This window comes from Ochotona curzoniae, unplaced genomic scaffold (assembly GCF_017591425.1).
Source record: "Ochotona curzoniae isolate NIBS_2020 unplaced genomic scaffold, NIBS_Ocur_1.0 contig_908, whole genome shotgun sequence".
Classification (NCBI taxonomy): domain Eukaryota; kingdom Metazoa; phylum Chordata; class Mammalia; order Lagomorpha; family Ochotonidae; genus Ochotona; species Ochotona curzoniae.
In genome coordinates this window covers 13358497-13371892 of record NW_024466607.1, presented here as the reverse complement: position 1 = coordinate 13371892, position 13396 = coordinate 13358497, and the positions used below count along the sequence as shown (strand labels likewise).

The following is a 13396-nucleotide window of genomic DNA, read 5'->3' as shown; positions in this document are numbered from 1 at the left end:
CCCAGCAGACCTTGGAGGACGTGCCACCTGAGTGTGCGGCTCCCTTCTGGGAAGGCCGTCTCTGCTGGACACACTAAACTCGGAATAGCAACAAGAACCCACAACGGTGAGGGGACACAGGGAAATGCTTTCTAGGAAAGCTCAGTTTCCAGGCCAGCCTGCTCACCTAAAAGACCCCTCCCCCCCCAGTCTCACAAGCAAAGCAACCCTGCAGGGTGCTGAGCAGTTGCAGCAAATACTCAGCCTCCCTGTAGGGGCAATAGGGAGTGGAGGGGCCTGTGGTGAACTGATGCCCCCTGTAAGGGCAGAGCTGTGAGCTGTGCCACCTGAGGTCAGAGTGGGAGCACCAACATGCCTTGATCTCCCGATCTCGATTTGTATGTATAATTTTTACAACTTCCTGCATGCAAAAGGACTCAATAGGCAAAATAGAACAGCCCCGTGGGTCAGATCTTTCTGCGGTCTTGCCACTGGGTTATCAGTGGCAGAAAGATGTGGTGGGGCAAAATCATGGCACCCCAAAGCTCCCAACCTGCGCAGAAGGGGGCCTTCCTGGTGTCAGGATCCTGCTCCCCAGAACTATAAGCTGGCAACGCTGTTTTTTAACTCATCGACTCAAGTTTTGTGGTAGCATCAGGCTACTCACACGGGTGGCCCCGTGCGGGGGTGCACTGAGCATGTGTTGATTACGAAAATATTCTCTAACTTTCTGTTTAGATGTCAAACGACTACTCCAGCTACAACAGTCACCTGTTGGCAACTCAAGGACATTTCTCTGATTTCCAGGACTAAAATGGGATGTAAAAATGAGTGATTTGGGCAGTGGAGGATGACCACTTGCAGAAGAAGGGAAGCAGGAAGGCTTGGATCAAAGCAGATACATATTGGTACTACACACACACACACACACACACGCACATACGCACGGCCTTTTGTGGCTGGAGACCATGCAAATTGGTCCCAGCCTGCAAGGGGGAAAAGAACTTATTTATCCAGGGATGTGCAGAAGTCAACAACCAGCCATCTGAACCAGGGAACGTAAGCTGTCAAGTGAAGAGAGCTGACGGATGGCGTATTTGACCTCTTAATCACGCAAGCCCACCAAAGAAATCCTCAACACACAGAAAGGTCTCAGGGCCGCAGTGGGCTCTCCGGGGAGAACTGCTGTCCCGCAAAGGACAAGGCCCTGCTGGCCATCGCTGCGACTCCAGGCCTCCCGGCAGTCCTGTGCTGACAACCTCACTGTAGGCCAGTCACCGAAGGACATGTACTGTGATGACCGGAAGCAGATCAGAGTCCATCATTTTCAGCATCTCTTCTCTGCAGTGAGAAACCTGAAGGGGATAGCATCTCTCTGCTGCTCCCCCAGCCCCCCGAATTCCTCCTCTTCTCCAGGGCTTCGGGTTAGGAACACCAAAGTGAGTGTCAGGGCCCTGCTTTATACATCTATGCCAAGCCTTCAGATGGGGCTGGCTCTGTGGGCTCCTGGGTGACCAGCAAGGGCATGGCAGTGTCCTCACGGTCCACACCCTCCTTCGTGGGGTGGGAGAAGGTGTAGGCTTCCCCCTCAGACTCAGAAAGCCTGAGGGGCGGTGGATCCTCTGAGGTCAGCTTTGCCGTCGGGGCCCTGGAGCACACTGGGGGTGGGGAGGGAGGGCAGTCCCCCATGGGCCCCTGGAAGGGCCGGTAGGTATCCACTTCTGGCTGGAGGAAGGACCCATTGGCATCTTGGAGCAGATGTCCGTACACCATGGTGTCATCAATGACCGCGTACACGTGGGAATCGTTGTCCTTGCGGCCCTTTGGAAACTTCCGGGGCTGCCTTGGCATCTGAGTGTTGGCATTGCCGTTGTAGATGCCCACGGCGGGGCCCTTGTTTATTTTCTTTCTCCTGTTTGCAGAGAGTGAAGGAGACAGAGGTCAGAGGGAGAAGAGCTCTGGACACGCCCTATGAGAGGTCCACATTTCCATGGCTCGTTTCACCCTCAAGCTGCTCGGCATTTGAAATGGAAGCCGCTGTCCTGCATGAACACCCAGGAGGGACCAGCAGCCTTTGTCTCAAGTTGGCAGGGTGGAAATGGAGACATTACAGGTGCTAGAGTGGGGCTCAGTGAGAGCCTTCAACATTACCTGTGCTTTGGCGTGGTCACGTGGTGTCCCACGGTGGAGACACCTAACCTTCCCTTCCCTGTTTTCCTGCTGGACCATGGCTGATATATCCAGGCCAACTTTCTAGGACTCTGAGTTCTTTCCTGTAGCTAAGGCTCCATCACTCTCTGTACAAGGGTAAAAGCTCTGACTACCCAGATCTAAATGGTGACAGGAGGGGTCTCTGAAAACAGGAGAGGTCTCATGGGAAAAACGCTGCTTATGAAAAAACTAGGCCTAGCTCTCAAATATCATTTTGGCAACAGATAAACTTATTCTTGACTCTTTTTCTGTGAATTTTGTGGGGTACCTTTGCCTCAGTATTTGGCGGGAGTTAGGGACAATAGAACTCAGCATCAGTGGAGGAAGGGGCCTCCCCAGCCCCTTCCCCAGTGTTGGGCCACAGCATCCACTTCTCCCCCACTGGGCTGGGCTGGCCCCTGGTCCCCTGACGAGCTGAATCAGCAATCACATAGCAGACGGTGTGCTCCAGAAACCACAGGAGAACAAGCCCCATCATCACACTGCGTCTTCCTCATGGCTCGGGGGGCCTGGCCTGGTGGGTTCCTCACACTGTCTATCCTCAGTGAGTAAACAGTGAGTGTGACTCACAGAGCGAAAATGCCACCACCTGCGCTCTTGCCCTCCTCTGCTCTGAAGCATTACTCACCCTGGTGGTCAGTAACCCACAGTACTCACTGCAGCTGTGTGGCACAGAGCAGGCCTCCTGCCACCCAGAGATGGCCCAGGGAGTCACCTACCTCTTCTTCACGAAGCAGATGATGAGTCCGAGGGCCAACAGCAGGACAGCGATGCCTGCCACCACGGTGCCGATGACAGCAGTCAGGTCTGTGAACAGAACACAGGGAGACGAGCGGTCAGCCCCATAGGAACCTGAGCTGTCCCCAGAGCTGGTCCTCTCCTTCCCACCTGGATATATTCCATGGTCTTGGTCCCTTCCCCTGGAATCTGTGTCAGGCCCACAGGAAGGCAGCCATGGCCGTTCTGGGCCTGGTCTCCGAGAGAACTGCCAGCCTGCACTTTCTCTTTTCTTCTGTGTAAGAAACTGGACTGTGTTGAGACCACCATGTTAGCAAGGAGCGCAAGCTAGCTGTGCAGACTTATGGGGAGAGAAGTCTGGTTGGTTCAAAGTGAGAACCAAAAATCCCCACGGGGCATCCTCTCGTACCATCCCAGCCATGCTCCAGACATCTTGCTGGGGTCCTATCGATCCTGGAGCATAGATGACTCACCCCGCTAGGCCCTGTCCTGACTATTGACAAGCAAACAAGACGTTTAAGCCACAACATTTTTGGGGGAACCTTGTACGTAGCAACTAACCGCTCAGACAAATGGGGGAGAGACCTACCAGATGCACTCCCAAGGCCACTGCTGGTTCCCCAGGTGTGTCCCCAGTCTCTCCAGCCTGGGGCAGGGAAGAACAGAGCAGAGGGAGGGAGCAGCGGAAAGCAGGAAGTCCAAAGGCAGACAGGAAGGAGCGAAGGAGAGCGCAGTCTCGTCTCGCTGCCTTTTCCCTGCAGCTGCACAAAGGGAACAGAAGACAGATCAGGGAGCTAACCCTGCCCCAAAAAGGCATTTAGAACGTGTGCACCAAGAAAACGAAAAGCAAGGTTCCAAGGCAGCAGGAAGTGAAATGAATAATAGGACATGAAAGCAAGACAGGAAGCAAGCCCAGGAGGTAACCCGAGTGCGGGCAGTTTTCCACTTGAGGCTTTCGGTTCCATCAGTTATGCTAACCGGTTCTGTGGGTCTGGGGTTGGGAAGTGGGAGGGACATCTGGTCTGCATGCTGGTTATAGAAGAAAACAGCCTGTCCAATCCTTCTGGTTCTAACGCTGTGGGATGCCCACGCTGAACCAAGGGCAGCCAAGGCCCCTGGCGCTGCCTGCTTCACACGCGCCTCTTGGCCAGGACTCATCAGCACATCCTGGAACTTAGCAGATAAAAGGGCAACTCCCCAACCTGGCTCCATGGCTTGACAGAGAGCATCCTATGAATCCCAGTGTGTCACCCACATTTGTCTTGTTTTTAAACAAGAGACTAAATTAATAATTTGAGAGGCAGAGAGAGAGAGAGAGAGAGAGAGAGAGAGAGAGAGAAAGAGATCTTCCATTCACTGATTCATTCCTCAAAGGCCTACCATGGCAGGCTGGGCAGGCTGAAGCTGGGAGCCAAGAACGCAGTTCAGCTTTCCCACCCACATGGGTGGCAGGAACCCAACTACGTAAAGCATCTAGCACCTGCTGCCTCAGGGTCAGCATGAGAGCAGGAAGCCGGAATTGGGAAAGCAGCTAAAACCTGAAGAAGGAACACTGATGGGGAGGTGGCTTATTCCAAGTAGCGTAGCGTCTCAGCTGCAAGGCCAGATGCCTGCTCCAGGTCCCCATGTTTTCATCCCCAACACAGAACTCCCACGGCCCTTTCATTGTGCAGTTGTTATCATGTACTCTCCACGGAAAAGGGAGATTAGGAGAGAGCACTTCCCTTGTCAGAGAGCACTTAAAGAATGGTGACAGAGTGACCGATACCATCTAGGCTAGCCATGGGAATGCAGTACAAAAGGTGGTGGGCCAGTTCCTAATTCAGGTACGAGAGACCCTGCAGGTTGCGGGTTATAAAACTCTTCCTCTGCTCCGGGCCCATGCTGCAGGTGTGGCTCGAGTCCGAAGGGAGGAAAGCCAAGTCCCGGAGGATCTTGGCAGAGAACCCAGGTGAAGATGGGCGAGGTCCTCCAGCCAACAGGCAGTTGACACACAGGTATACGAGGGAGTGAGGCTGCCAGGCCCTGCCCTGCCCATGCACAAGTGCCAGTTACCAGCTGTTCTGCCGCCACCCCATGATTCCCAAGGCAGCCCTGTCTGTGTTTTCTGATCTGGCTTCCACTCTTGCTCCCTCATCCCTTGGATGTCCAGCTCCCAAACACCCGTAGAGGCTCTTACCCATCGTCCTGGGGCTGAGTGCAACCCCAAAGAGCAGGTCCAGCTGCTTGCCGCTGGCCGGGCTACAGTTGGAGACGTTGACCCAGAAGCTGTGGCGGTGGACACGCGGTTTGGGCAGCACCTCCTCCTCCAGGCTGAAGATCTCCTCCACCCGGCTCCGCTGCTCCTGGATGATCATGAATGCGCGACCTGTCTGGCAGACCACGCCGGTTCGCTCTTGCAGAAAAGTCAGGCAGGCCTCCTGGCTGCTGGGCACGCTGACATTCCAGGACACGGAGGACAGGGCTGGCAGGCCTCGGTCCCAGTTGGGGGTCCTCAGGTAGACCTTGCTTTTCGTGTCAGGGGTCACGGTGAAAATGCCTTCCTCTGTGGGATAAGAAGCTGCTGTTTGACTCGGCCAAGACAGACAGGATGCGAGTGACGAGTGGCGAGTGGCAAGTGGCAAGGGGACAACGTTGAATTGTTTAGTAGAGGAGGGCTATACCCGCTCTTTGCAACAGAGTAGCCACTGGCCATGTGCATCTGTTCGAGGGTCGCAAGAACTTCAGCCATACCAAGGTGTGCTAACAGCACCTGAACAGGCTCATGCGGCCAACTGCACAGCTGCACAGCTGCAGCCATAGTAGGCCTTCAGGCTGCTAATCAAACAATCTATCAATCAATACAAAGCTCAGATCAATTTGCCAAACTAGTGATTATCTCAGCTTTCTTCCAGAAACACTCTCAACAGTATAAACTTTCATCTGCTGAGACTGATCTCGCCCAATTCCTATCCTATGCATTAAACAAATTGGAATTCTGGGAAGAACATTCTAGAGCTGCAAAACAGGAAGAGCTCCAGTCAGATCAGCAAACCCAGCCACTCCCTTCAGCGGGAAATAAAAGCCCAACACCACAGGTTGATGAGAATGTTGTCTTCTTTTCAGAGACTTCCCCAGGAGTTTCTCTGCTCCCCTTCGAGATATCAGGCAGTCTGGACTGGACAATTCCCCCTCTTTCCCACTCAAGCCCCAGAGAAGTAAAGTACAAAGCGACCTCTGATGAATGTCTTAGCCCTTTATCTGAAACAGTCTCTGATGCTGCGTAACTTCTCTCTTGGAGTGACTTGTAACGGTGACCGTGGCTTTGCAGGTCAGCCACGAGGGGCTCAGTCTGCTGGGCACGTGAGCTCACCTGGCACCTGCACCTGCTGCTCCCAGCAGGCTGTGCTCCACCTGCTGGAGGCAGACACCCCGCCCTCCCCATGTAGAGCAGTTTGTTGCTCTACATGCTGTGCTCAGAAATGTAAACACAACATCAAAGTGTCAGCCTAAAGAATCCAGGATCAGGTCATATTTGGTCATTCTCTTCTTGCTCCCCAAAACCACTGAGGTCCATTTTTTTTGAGGGGGAAAGGGGAAGAGTAGTGCCTAACAGCCCTTGTCTCCCACTGGCAGATTTTATGTCCCTTTTTAAAAAGACTATTTATTTGAAAGGAAATATTAGAGAGAGAGAGAGAGACTGAGTGCACAAGATCTTCCGCCCAGTGGTTCACTTCCCCAAATGGCTGCAACGGCCAGGGCTGGGCCAGGCAGAAGCCAGGAGCCTGGAACTCTATCCAAGACTGCCATATCGGGTGACAAGGGCCCAAGCACTTGGCCCAAGCACTGCTGCTTTGCCCATACCATTAGCAGTGAGCTGAACTAGAAATGGAGCAGCCAAGACTTGAACAGGTACTCACGTGGGCTGCCAGACAGCAGCTTAACCTGCTCCACCACAACAGTAGCCCCAGATTTTTCTTATTTCTAACCTCTGGCATTTTCCATGCTAGGTTAAGGGCAACAGGTCAAGAGCAGATCTTACCATCTACCCAACTCCTTGTGTAAGGGTCAGCCCACTGCACTACCCTTTCTTTCCAAACTGGCTTCCTCATAAAGGGGTCCATAAAATGATCCCCTCAACCCAGAAGGGCTGAGAGAGTGTGGTGATGGAGACAGACCCCTTACCTTTAAAGAAGGGTATGAAGGAGACATTCAGGCCCTGCCTGTAGGCGTCCTGCCGGAATTTGGGCGAGAAGGTGCGGAGTGTCACGGACAGGTTCTGCTTCACCTGGATGTGCTCAATGGAACCGCCGGGGCAGAAGGAGCCAAAGTACAGGTCCTGGCCGGGCACGGCACTAGCCAGCTGGTAGCTGAAGCTGGTGCTGCAGGCCCCTTCATGTGTGTGCTGCTGCAGCTTCTGTGCTGGCACCAGCGCCAGGCTGAGCCTGTCCTTGGGCACCAGCAGCTTCCAGGAGAAGTCGTGCAGCTGCACGGGCAGCTGGAGGATGTCATCGGGCACCTGGAGCGGGTAGGACTTCCTCTGGCAATACCGGGGTTCCAAGCAGCCTGCAAGGGAGAGATTCATGAGATGCACGCATAGGGTGAGGGCTGCACGTACCAGCCAGCCGGTCACTTCGCTGCAGCCCTTGCTCCCCTGCCTTGGGTGGACGGCTCATTCCTTATAAAGCCTATTGGGGGATCCCAGCCAGGAGGGGAGAGCGACCCAGGGTGAAGACCTTACTTAAGGTTTTCTCAGCATTCATCCACAAGCGGCTCAGGTCATCGCACAGGAAGGAGATCTTGTGTCTGGAGCCAGGTGTCAGGGTGACGTTGGCACTGCAGGTCCGAGACTCCAGGCACACGAAGCAGCCAGGGACAAACTTGCGGCCGTGTTTTACGGGCTCGATGGTGAGTGACATGGTTTTCTCCTTACTCAAGTCAACCACATAGGTCTTATCTGAAAGCACAAAGAGTAGGCAGGCATGAGGCACGGGGCAGTAGCAGCAACAACATGAGTGACAAAAATTTGCAGAAAATCTCTTTGGGGAGACTGGCAGGTTAAGATACTGCTTGCGATGTCAGCATTCCTGATGAGCTGCCAGTTTGAGTCCTGGCTGCTTCACTTCAGATCCAACTCCCTGCTAGTGCACCTGGGAAAGCAGTGGAAGACGACCCAGGCCCGTGCACTCACATGGGAGATTCAGAGGGAGTTCCATGCTTCTGGCTTGTGCCTGCTCTAGCCCTGGCTCTTACGGTCATCTGAAGAGTGAACAATGAATGGGAAGATCTCTCTTTGTAACTCTGCCTTTCAAATAAATAATTAACATCTTTATCCAAAAGTTAAAAAGAAAAAAATAAGGTGACTTTATCTCCATAAAGACAAGATTTCATTGTAAACGTGGTATACACACACATTCTAAAAGGAAAAGAATGGCCATGTGCATTTACTGCAGCACCATTCCTGACAACCGACAGAGGGGAATCATGCCGGAGCACAGGGCAGGTGAATGGGGAGGGAAATGGGGGGCGTGTGCACAGGGGCATCACTCAGCTGCACAAAAGAATCAAATCCAGCCGTGTAACAACAGGAGGAGTTAGGGTGAGGTGTTATATCAGCCATGGAAAGGGAGACAGACACCAAGTGCTCTCACAGCAGAAGCTAAACGTTTAGGATCGACATTCTTCCTGCTTGCAAAGCCCGTGTTCCTCTGCCTGCTTAGACCAAGTTTTCCCTTGGTTAGCCCATTAGCGGCCCTGAAGGATGACCAGAAACGCGTTGGGCCCCAGGCCTGCAGGACACTCCCGTGGAGAACAGCTGTCAGGCGTCTTCCAGCTTCAAGACGACAGTGAGCTTGTTCCTGAAGTGTCAGCAGAGAACCAAATTTGGGCAGGCCTGGTTGAATTCAACAAATGTTCATCAAATATTTACAGAGAGGGCTCATTTTTATGTCCAACATGATTATGCCAGGGTCAGGTATACAACCATAAATAGATCTTTTCCTTTCTGAAGTTCACTGCTGAAACTCATCCAAAGCAATAGTGTTTCTATCTCCATGTTACAGAATACACACTTGACGTTCCGGAAGGTGAAGGAACTTGTCCAAAATGACACCGTTAGTTCGTAAGTGGGACTCAAAAGCAGTTTAACATTTGAACGTGACTCACTAAATCATCTTGTTTTTAACCTTCTCTGGATATGGGCAGGACAATTCAAACATAATAAAACACCCGGACCTGAAGGGTGGAGTTTGATGAGCTTTGACAATTTTATCTGTTCTTCATCCAAAGTAAGTTCTGAAACATTCTTATTAACCCAGAAGATACACAACTGTCCTTTCTTGCCAAAAGGCAATCAATGTCTTCCAATTTCTGCAGCTTTCGCCTCTCTGAGAACTTCATACAGCAGAGTCACACAGCAGGCACGTGCTGTACCTGAATGTTTTTGGTCATTACAGGGTTCAGACATATTCCTGTTGTTGCAGAAGGCCATCATGTCCCCTTGGTATATTCCACAAACACAACCACATTGGTTTATCCATTCTCCCATCCATTCGGCTTCCAGCTGCTTCCCGTTTTTGACTTGTATGAATAAGACTGCTATTAGTATTCTGTCATATGTCAGTGAGGGGACACAGACACCTAGGCAGAATTTCTGGGTCATCGAGACGTACAACTGTGTAAGAAAGTGCTAGATAGCTCCCTTGAATGGCTGCAGCGTCCTACATTCCCACTGGCAATCCCCAGAGACCTGTTGTGGCCACACCTCCTCCCCATCCTTGGATGTTATCCATCTGACTTGGCTTAGCCCGTTCTGGCAGGTGCACAGTGGCATTACCCAGTTTTACAGTTTGTATCTCCTTTAGCAGTAACTGTGTAGCAGTCAAGTAAAGTATGATGGGACATCCAGCAGTGGGGCCACAGCAGCTTATTGAGAAAGACCCAGCCTGATTTGGGGGCCATGGCAGACCCTGCACCTGCAGGTGGGGTATGTATCAGGCGGGCCCCAGATCTTTATACTAACTAACATATGTTCCTTTTTCTTTGCACACACTCCCCTCTGCTGAAGTCATTTTACATTCCTTCTTTGCACAATTCTTTGGGTTGGATCTCAAAGTGTCTTGCAGGCCACCAGCAGCACATCTGCATGTTACCTAAGGAGTGTCTCCTGCAGAAGTACATGGCCGGGCAGCCCTCAGCCCTCATGGAAGGGGGATTATCTCATGCAAACCTCACCTATCAATATCCATAAATCTACAAGCAGGCAGCACAGACTCTAGCTCAGTGTCCCCCTTGAGCTTTAACAAGCTGCCTATTCCCCCCTCGAACGGGGCGGGGGTAGATGTGGCTAGGGCCGGAAAGAGAGGCCAGTGAACTCTGCAAGGTGACTCTGCTAATAAAGGGGAGATCTGTGTTCTGGATGGTTTCCTGCCCTGAAACAATTCCATATGCTTTCTGCAACTTCACAGACACCTTCCAGTAAAAACAAACAAACAAAAACCCTCCAAATATCTGAGCCTGAGGTTTAGTAAGATTTCATTCTACCTCCAAAGAAAATCCTTCATGATTGGATGCCTGACATGATTTCAAAAGCCACCCTGGGGACCTGTAGAGGGACAGAAGCTCGAGGAAGGTTTCTCCACCTCCCAATCATCTTGTTGGCATCGGTCGCTAGAGATGGCATTCCTTACTTTAGAAGGCAAACAAGCTCCGTGGGACTAAGTCAGTGACCACAATATGAGACGGCAACGTGGACACGTTTAGGACTCACACAGCATGCGTTACCCAACCACCACCTACACTAAACGTAAGCCAACAATCAGCTAAGGGTTCCAGGAGGCTACTAAAGGAAAACGGAAAAGCAGCCGCACAGCAGCAGTAATGGAACTGCAGCCACAACCGACACCCGCCCAGAGCGGATCACAGAAGCGCTTTGGATAATGAACACATTTGCAAACTCACATTCATCCATCTTATTTGAATCGTAATCACTTGGAAACTCACACATTTTTAATAGACCACTCTGGTATTTTCCCAGAAAGTACTTTCCAAAAGCATCATGAGAATGCACAAAGCAATAACAGGAGCCTCTGAATGAGAACAACACAGGCCAGCAGAATACTTGTCAAGCAACACGAAGCAAGCTCTCAGGATATCCCTTGAGCTGCCCGTTTTTGGCAGCACAGGTCAGCAGAGGTCACACATACAGTTGCATCTGGGTCACACCAGTTATTGCACAGGTCCTGGGCAGCTTGTGCACCACTCATCTTAAAATAGTTCGGAGCCAGGCATTTAGCATGAGGGTGAAGACACAGGTTTGGGCCCCTGTAGCCCATAGGGGAATGCCTGCATTCGAGTCCTGGCTCCTCCTCCCCGCTCCAGCTTCCTGCTAATGCCAACGCTGTGAAGCAGAAGTGATGGCTCCAGTGACTGCATGCCTGCCACACAAATGCAACTTAACTTGGGTTCCTGGTTCTGGCCTGGCACAGTTCCAGCTGTTCTGGGTATCTGGAGAACAAGCCAGCAAATATGAGCTGTCTGTGTCTGCCTCTATCACTCTGCTTGTCACATGAAAAACTAACTTATTAAGACAATCCACCATTTGCTTGTGGTTAAGCCACGCAAAGACAAGTCTCTGCAGGGCTCCTCCGGATTGAGTGTGACTTTGCCTGATTACTTTTTCAGTCTAAAGGCTTGAAGTGGGGTTTCTTCCCAGACGATCAGGTTTAAACAGCTGTCTGCTGCTCGCTGCATGTGCAGCCGGAGCCCATATCCTGCAGTGGAGGGTGATGGGTCTGTGCTGGCTGGCTGCCTCTGATGGCCACCCTCTTTGGCTCTGGTAGGGTCTCCTGGCTTCACCTGTGTTCTTGCTCCTGAAGCCCCACCACTTTGCCAGACAGCTCACTTGTTGGAGTTACCTGGGAATCCCTTACTCTGTGTTGTCCACCTTGTCCTTATGCACACACGTGGATGGTGCATCTGGCCCCAGAGACGCGACAAGATGTCACCTCCTGAGACAGGTGCAACAGAGATCCATGGAGGACCTGGAATGTGCCACCAACTATGGCGGAGCCAGAAAGGGGACAAGGACAAGCTTCTTGGCTGGGAGGAAGGGGGTGGGACACAGATGTACAGATGAATCTGTTGGATACAACGTGGCAGATGAGGAGTGCCACCAATCCCTGTGTGTACCTTTGGCCTGGGCTCAGGGAGGTGCAGCAGTGGCTAAAGTCCCTAAGGGGGACTCAGGGGAGAAGGAAGAGCTGCGACTCTCAGTCAAGGGCCTCGGTCACCTCTTCTCCTGGATCCTCCTTGCTCCCCTCCAACAAAGCAGCACAGCAAATGGATGGAGCAGGAAGAGCAGGAGCGATGGGCATGGGTAAGGCCTCTCCCAGCAGCTGAGGAAGGGGAGCCCTGTGGTGGTGTTCCTCCCACCTAGCGGCTGCTCTTCCACCTGTCACCACTCTGACCCACCACAAGGCTCTGCAGCACCTGTGCAGGGTCACCTGTTACCTCCTGCAGGGTGTTTCTTTTCTGGGCCCCATAGTCATCCCTACTGCGTCTTTCTGGCCCTGGGTAGCGGCTGCCTTGACCCAGAAAAAGAGCACAATGACACACCAGGCACCATGCTGACACGCATCATCCTCACACCACCCTGCTAGGCCAGTCCCGCCATCTCCACTGCACAGGGGGAGGACCTGAGTCACACACACTGGGGCTAGGTGACTTGCTCCTAATAGCACCATTAGTAGGGGGAGGTGTGGGAGGGCCTGGATCCAGATCCACACAGCTCAATTCCAGGGTGACCTGGCACTACCTGGCACTGTGCCTTCTGTGAACAAGCTGCCTACAAACGTTTGCTGACTGGAGGAAACTCAAGAATGCATTAACCAAAAGCACAGGTAAGCAGCTGTCTCGGTCCAGCACCGGGAACTTATTTAATTTGGTCCCCAAATGTATTCCAGAGGACCACAGCCAATCCCTCCACTGGAGAAAAGTGCAGCCAATGTGGGAGTTTCTGGCCAAGACATTGGTCACTGACTCAGCATTGCAGTCACTTCTGACCTTGGACCAGACCTGGGGCCTTCTGGAGGCCCTTGTGGTCAGGTGCAAGAAGCAACCTGGTTGCTGTGAAGTAGCCAGAGGGCCCCAGTAGCCATTCTCCATGGCTGAGCAGATCAACAACTCACCCTGCTTCCAAAGCCCACCCCTATACCCACACCATTTTGAAATCTACTCACAGGTGCTTTCCACATCCTGCTTACACAGTGGCAGCAATGAAATCATAAAAATGTCATGATACACACACACACATATGGATATCCCAGTACACGTTATGTATACACACAAAGTGGGCACCAGGAGGACATGACCAGGGCAGCACCAGATGGGCACTCTCTTGAACAGGTTCAGCACAGTCAAGAGTCTGCCTGGCTCTGCCAACTTCCCAACTGTTCACTCTCCACCAAGGGTAAATAGTCACACAGTGAAA

The 13396-nt window shown here is 52.3% G+C and overlaps 1 protein-coding gene across 1 annotated transcript in view; it reads right to left on the bottom strand.

The window, feature by feature from the left end:
- Positions 1-1446: 1446 nt before the first annotated feature.
- Positions 1447-13396, bottom strand: part of CDCP1 (CUB domain containing protein 1) — a 45910-nt gene continuing 33960 nt past the window's right edge. Inside the window, exons 5-9 of the mRNA XM_040994983.1 lie at positions 7649-7864; positions 7093-7473; positions 5108-5473; positions 2910-2997; positions 1447-1891 (exon numbers count right to left, since the gene is read on the bottom strand). Of these exons, the coding sequence (XP_040850917.1) occupies positions 1447-1891; positions 2910-2997; positions 5108-5473; positions 7093-7473; positions 7649-7864 (1496 nt within the window). The remainder of the gene's footprint in view (positions 1892-2909; positions 2998-5107; positions 5474-7092; positions 7474-7648; positions 7865-13396) is intronic.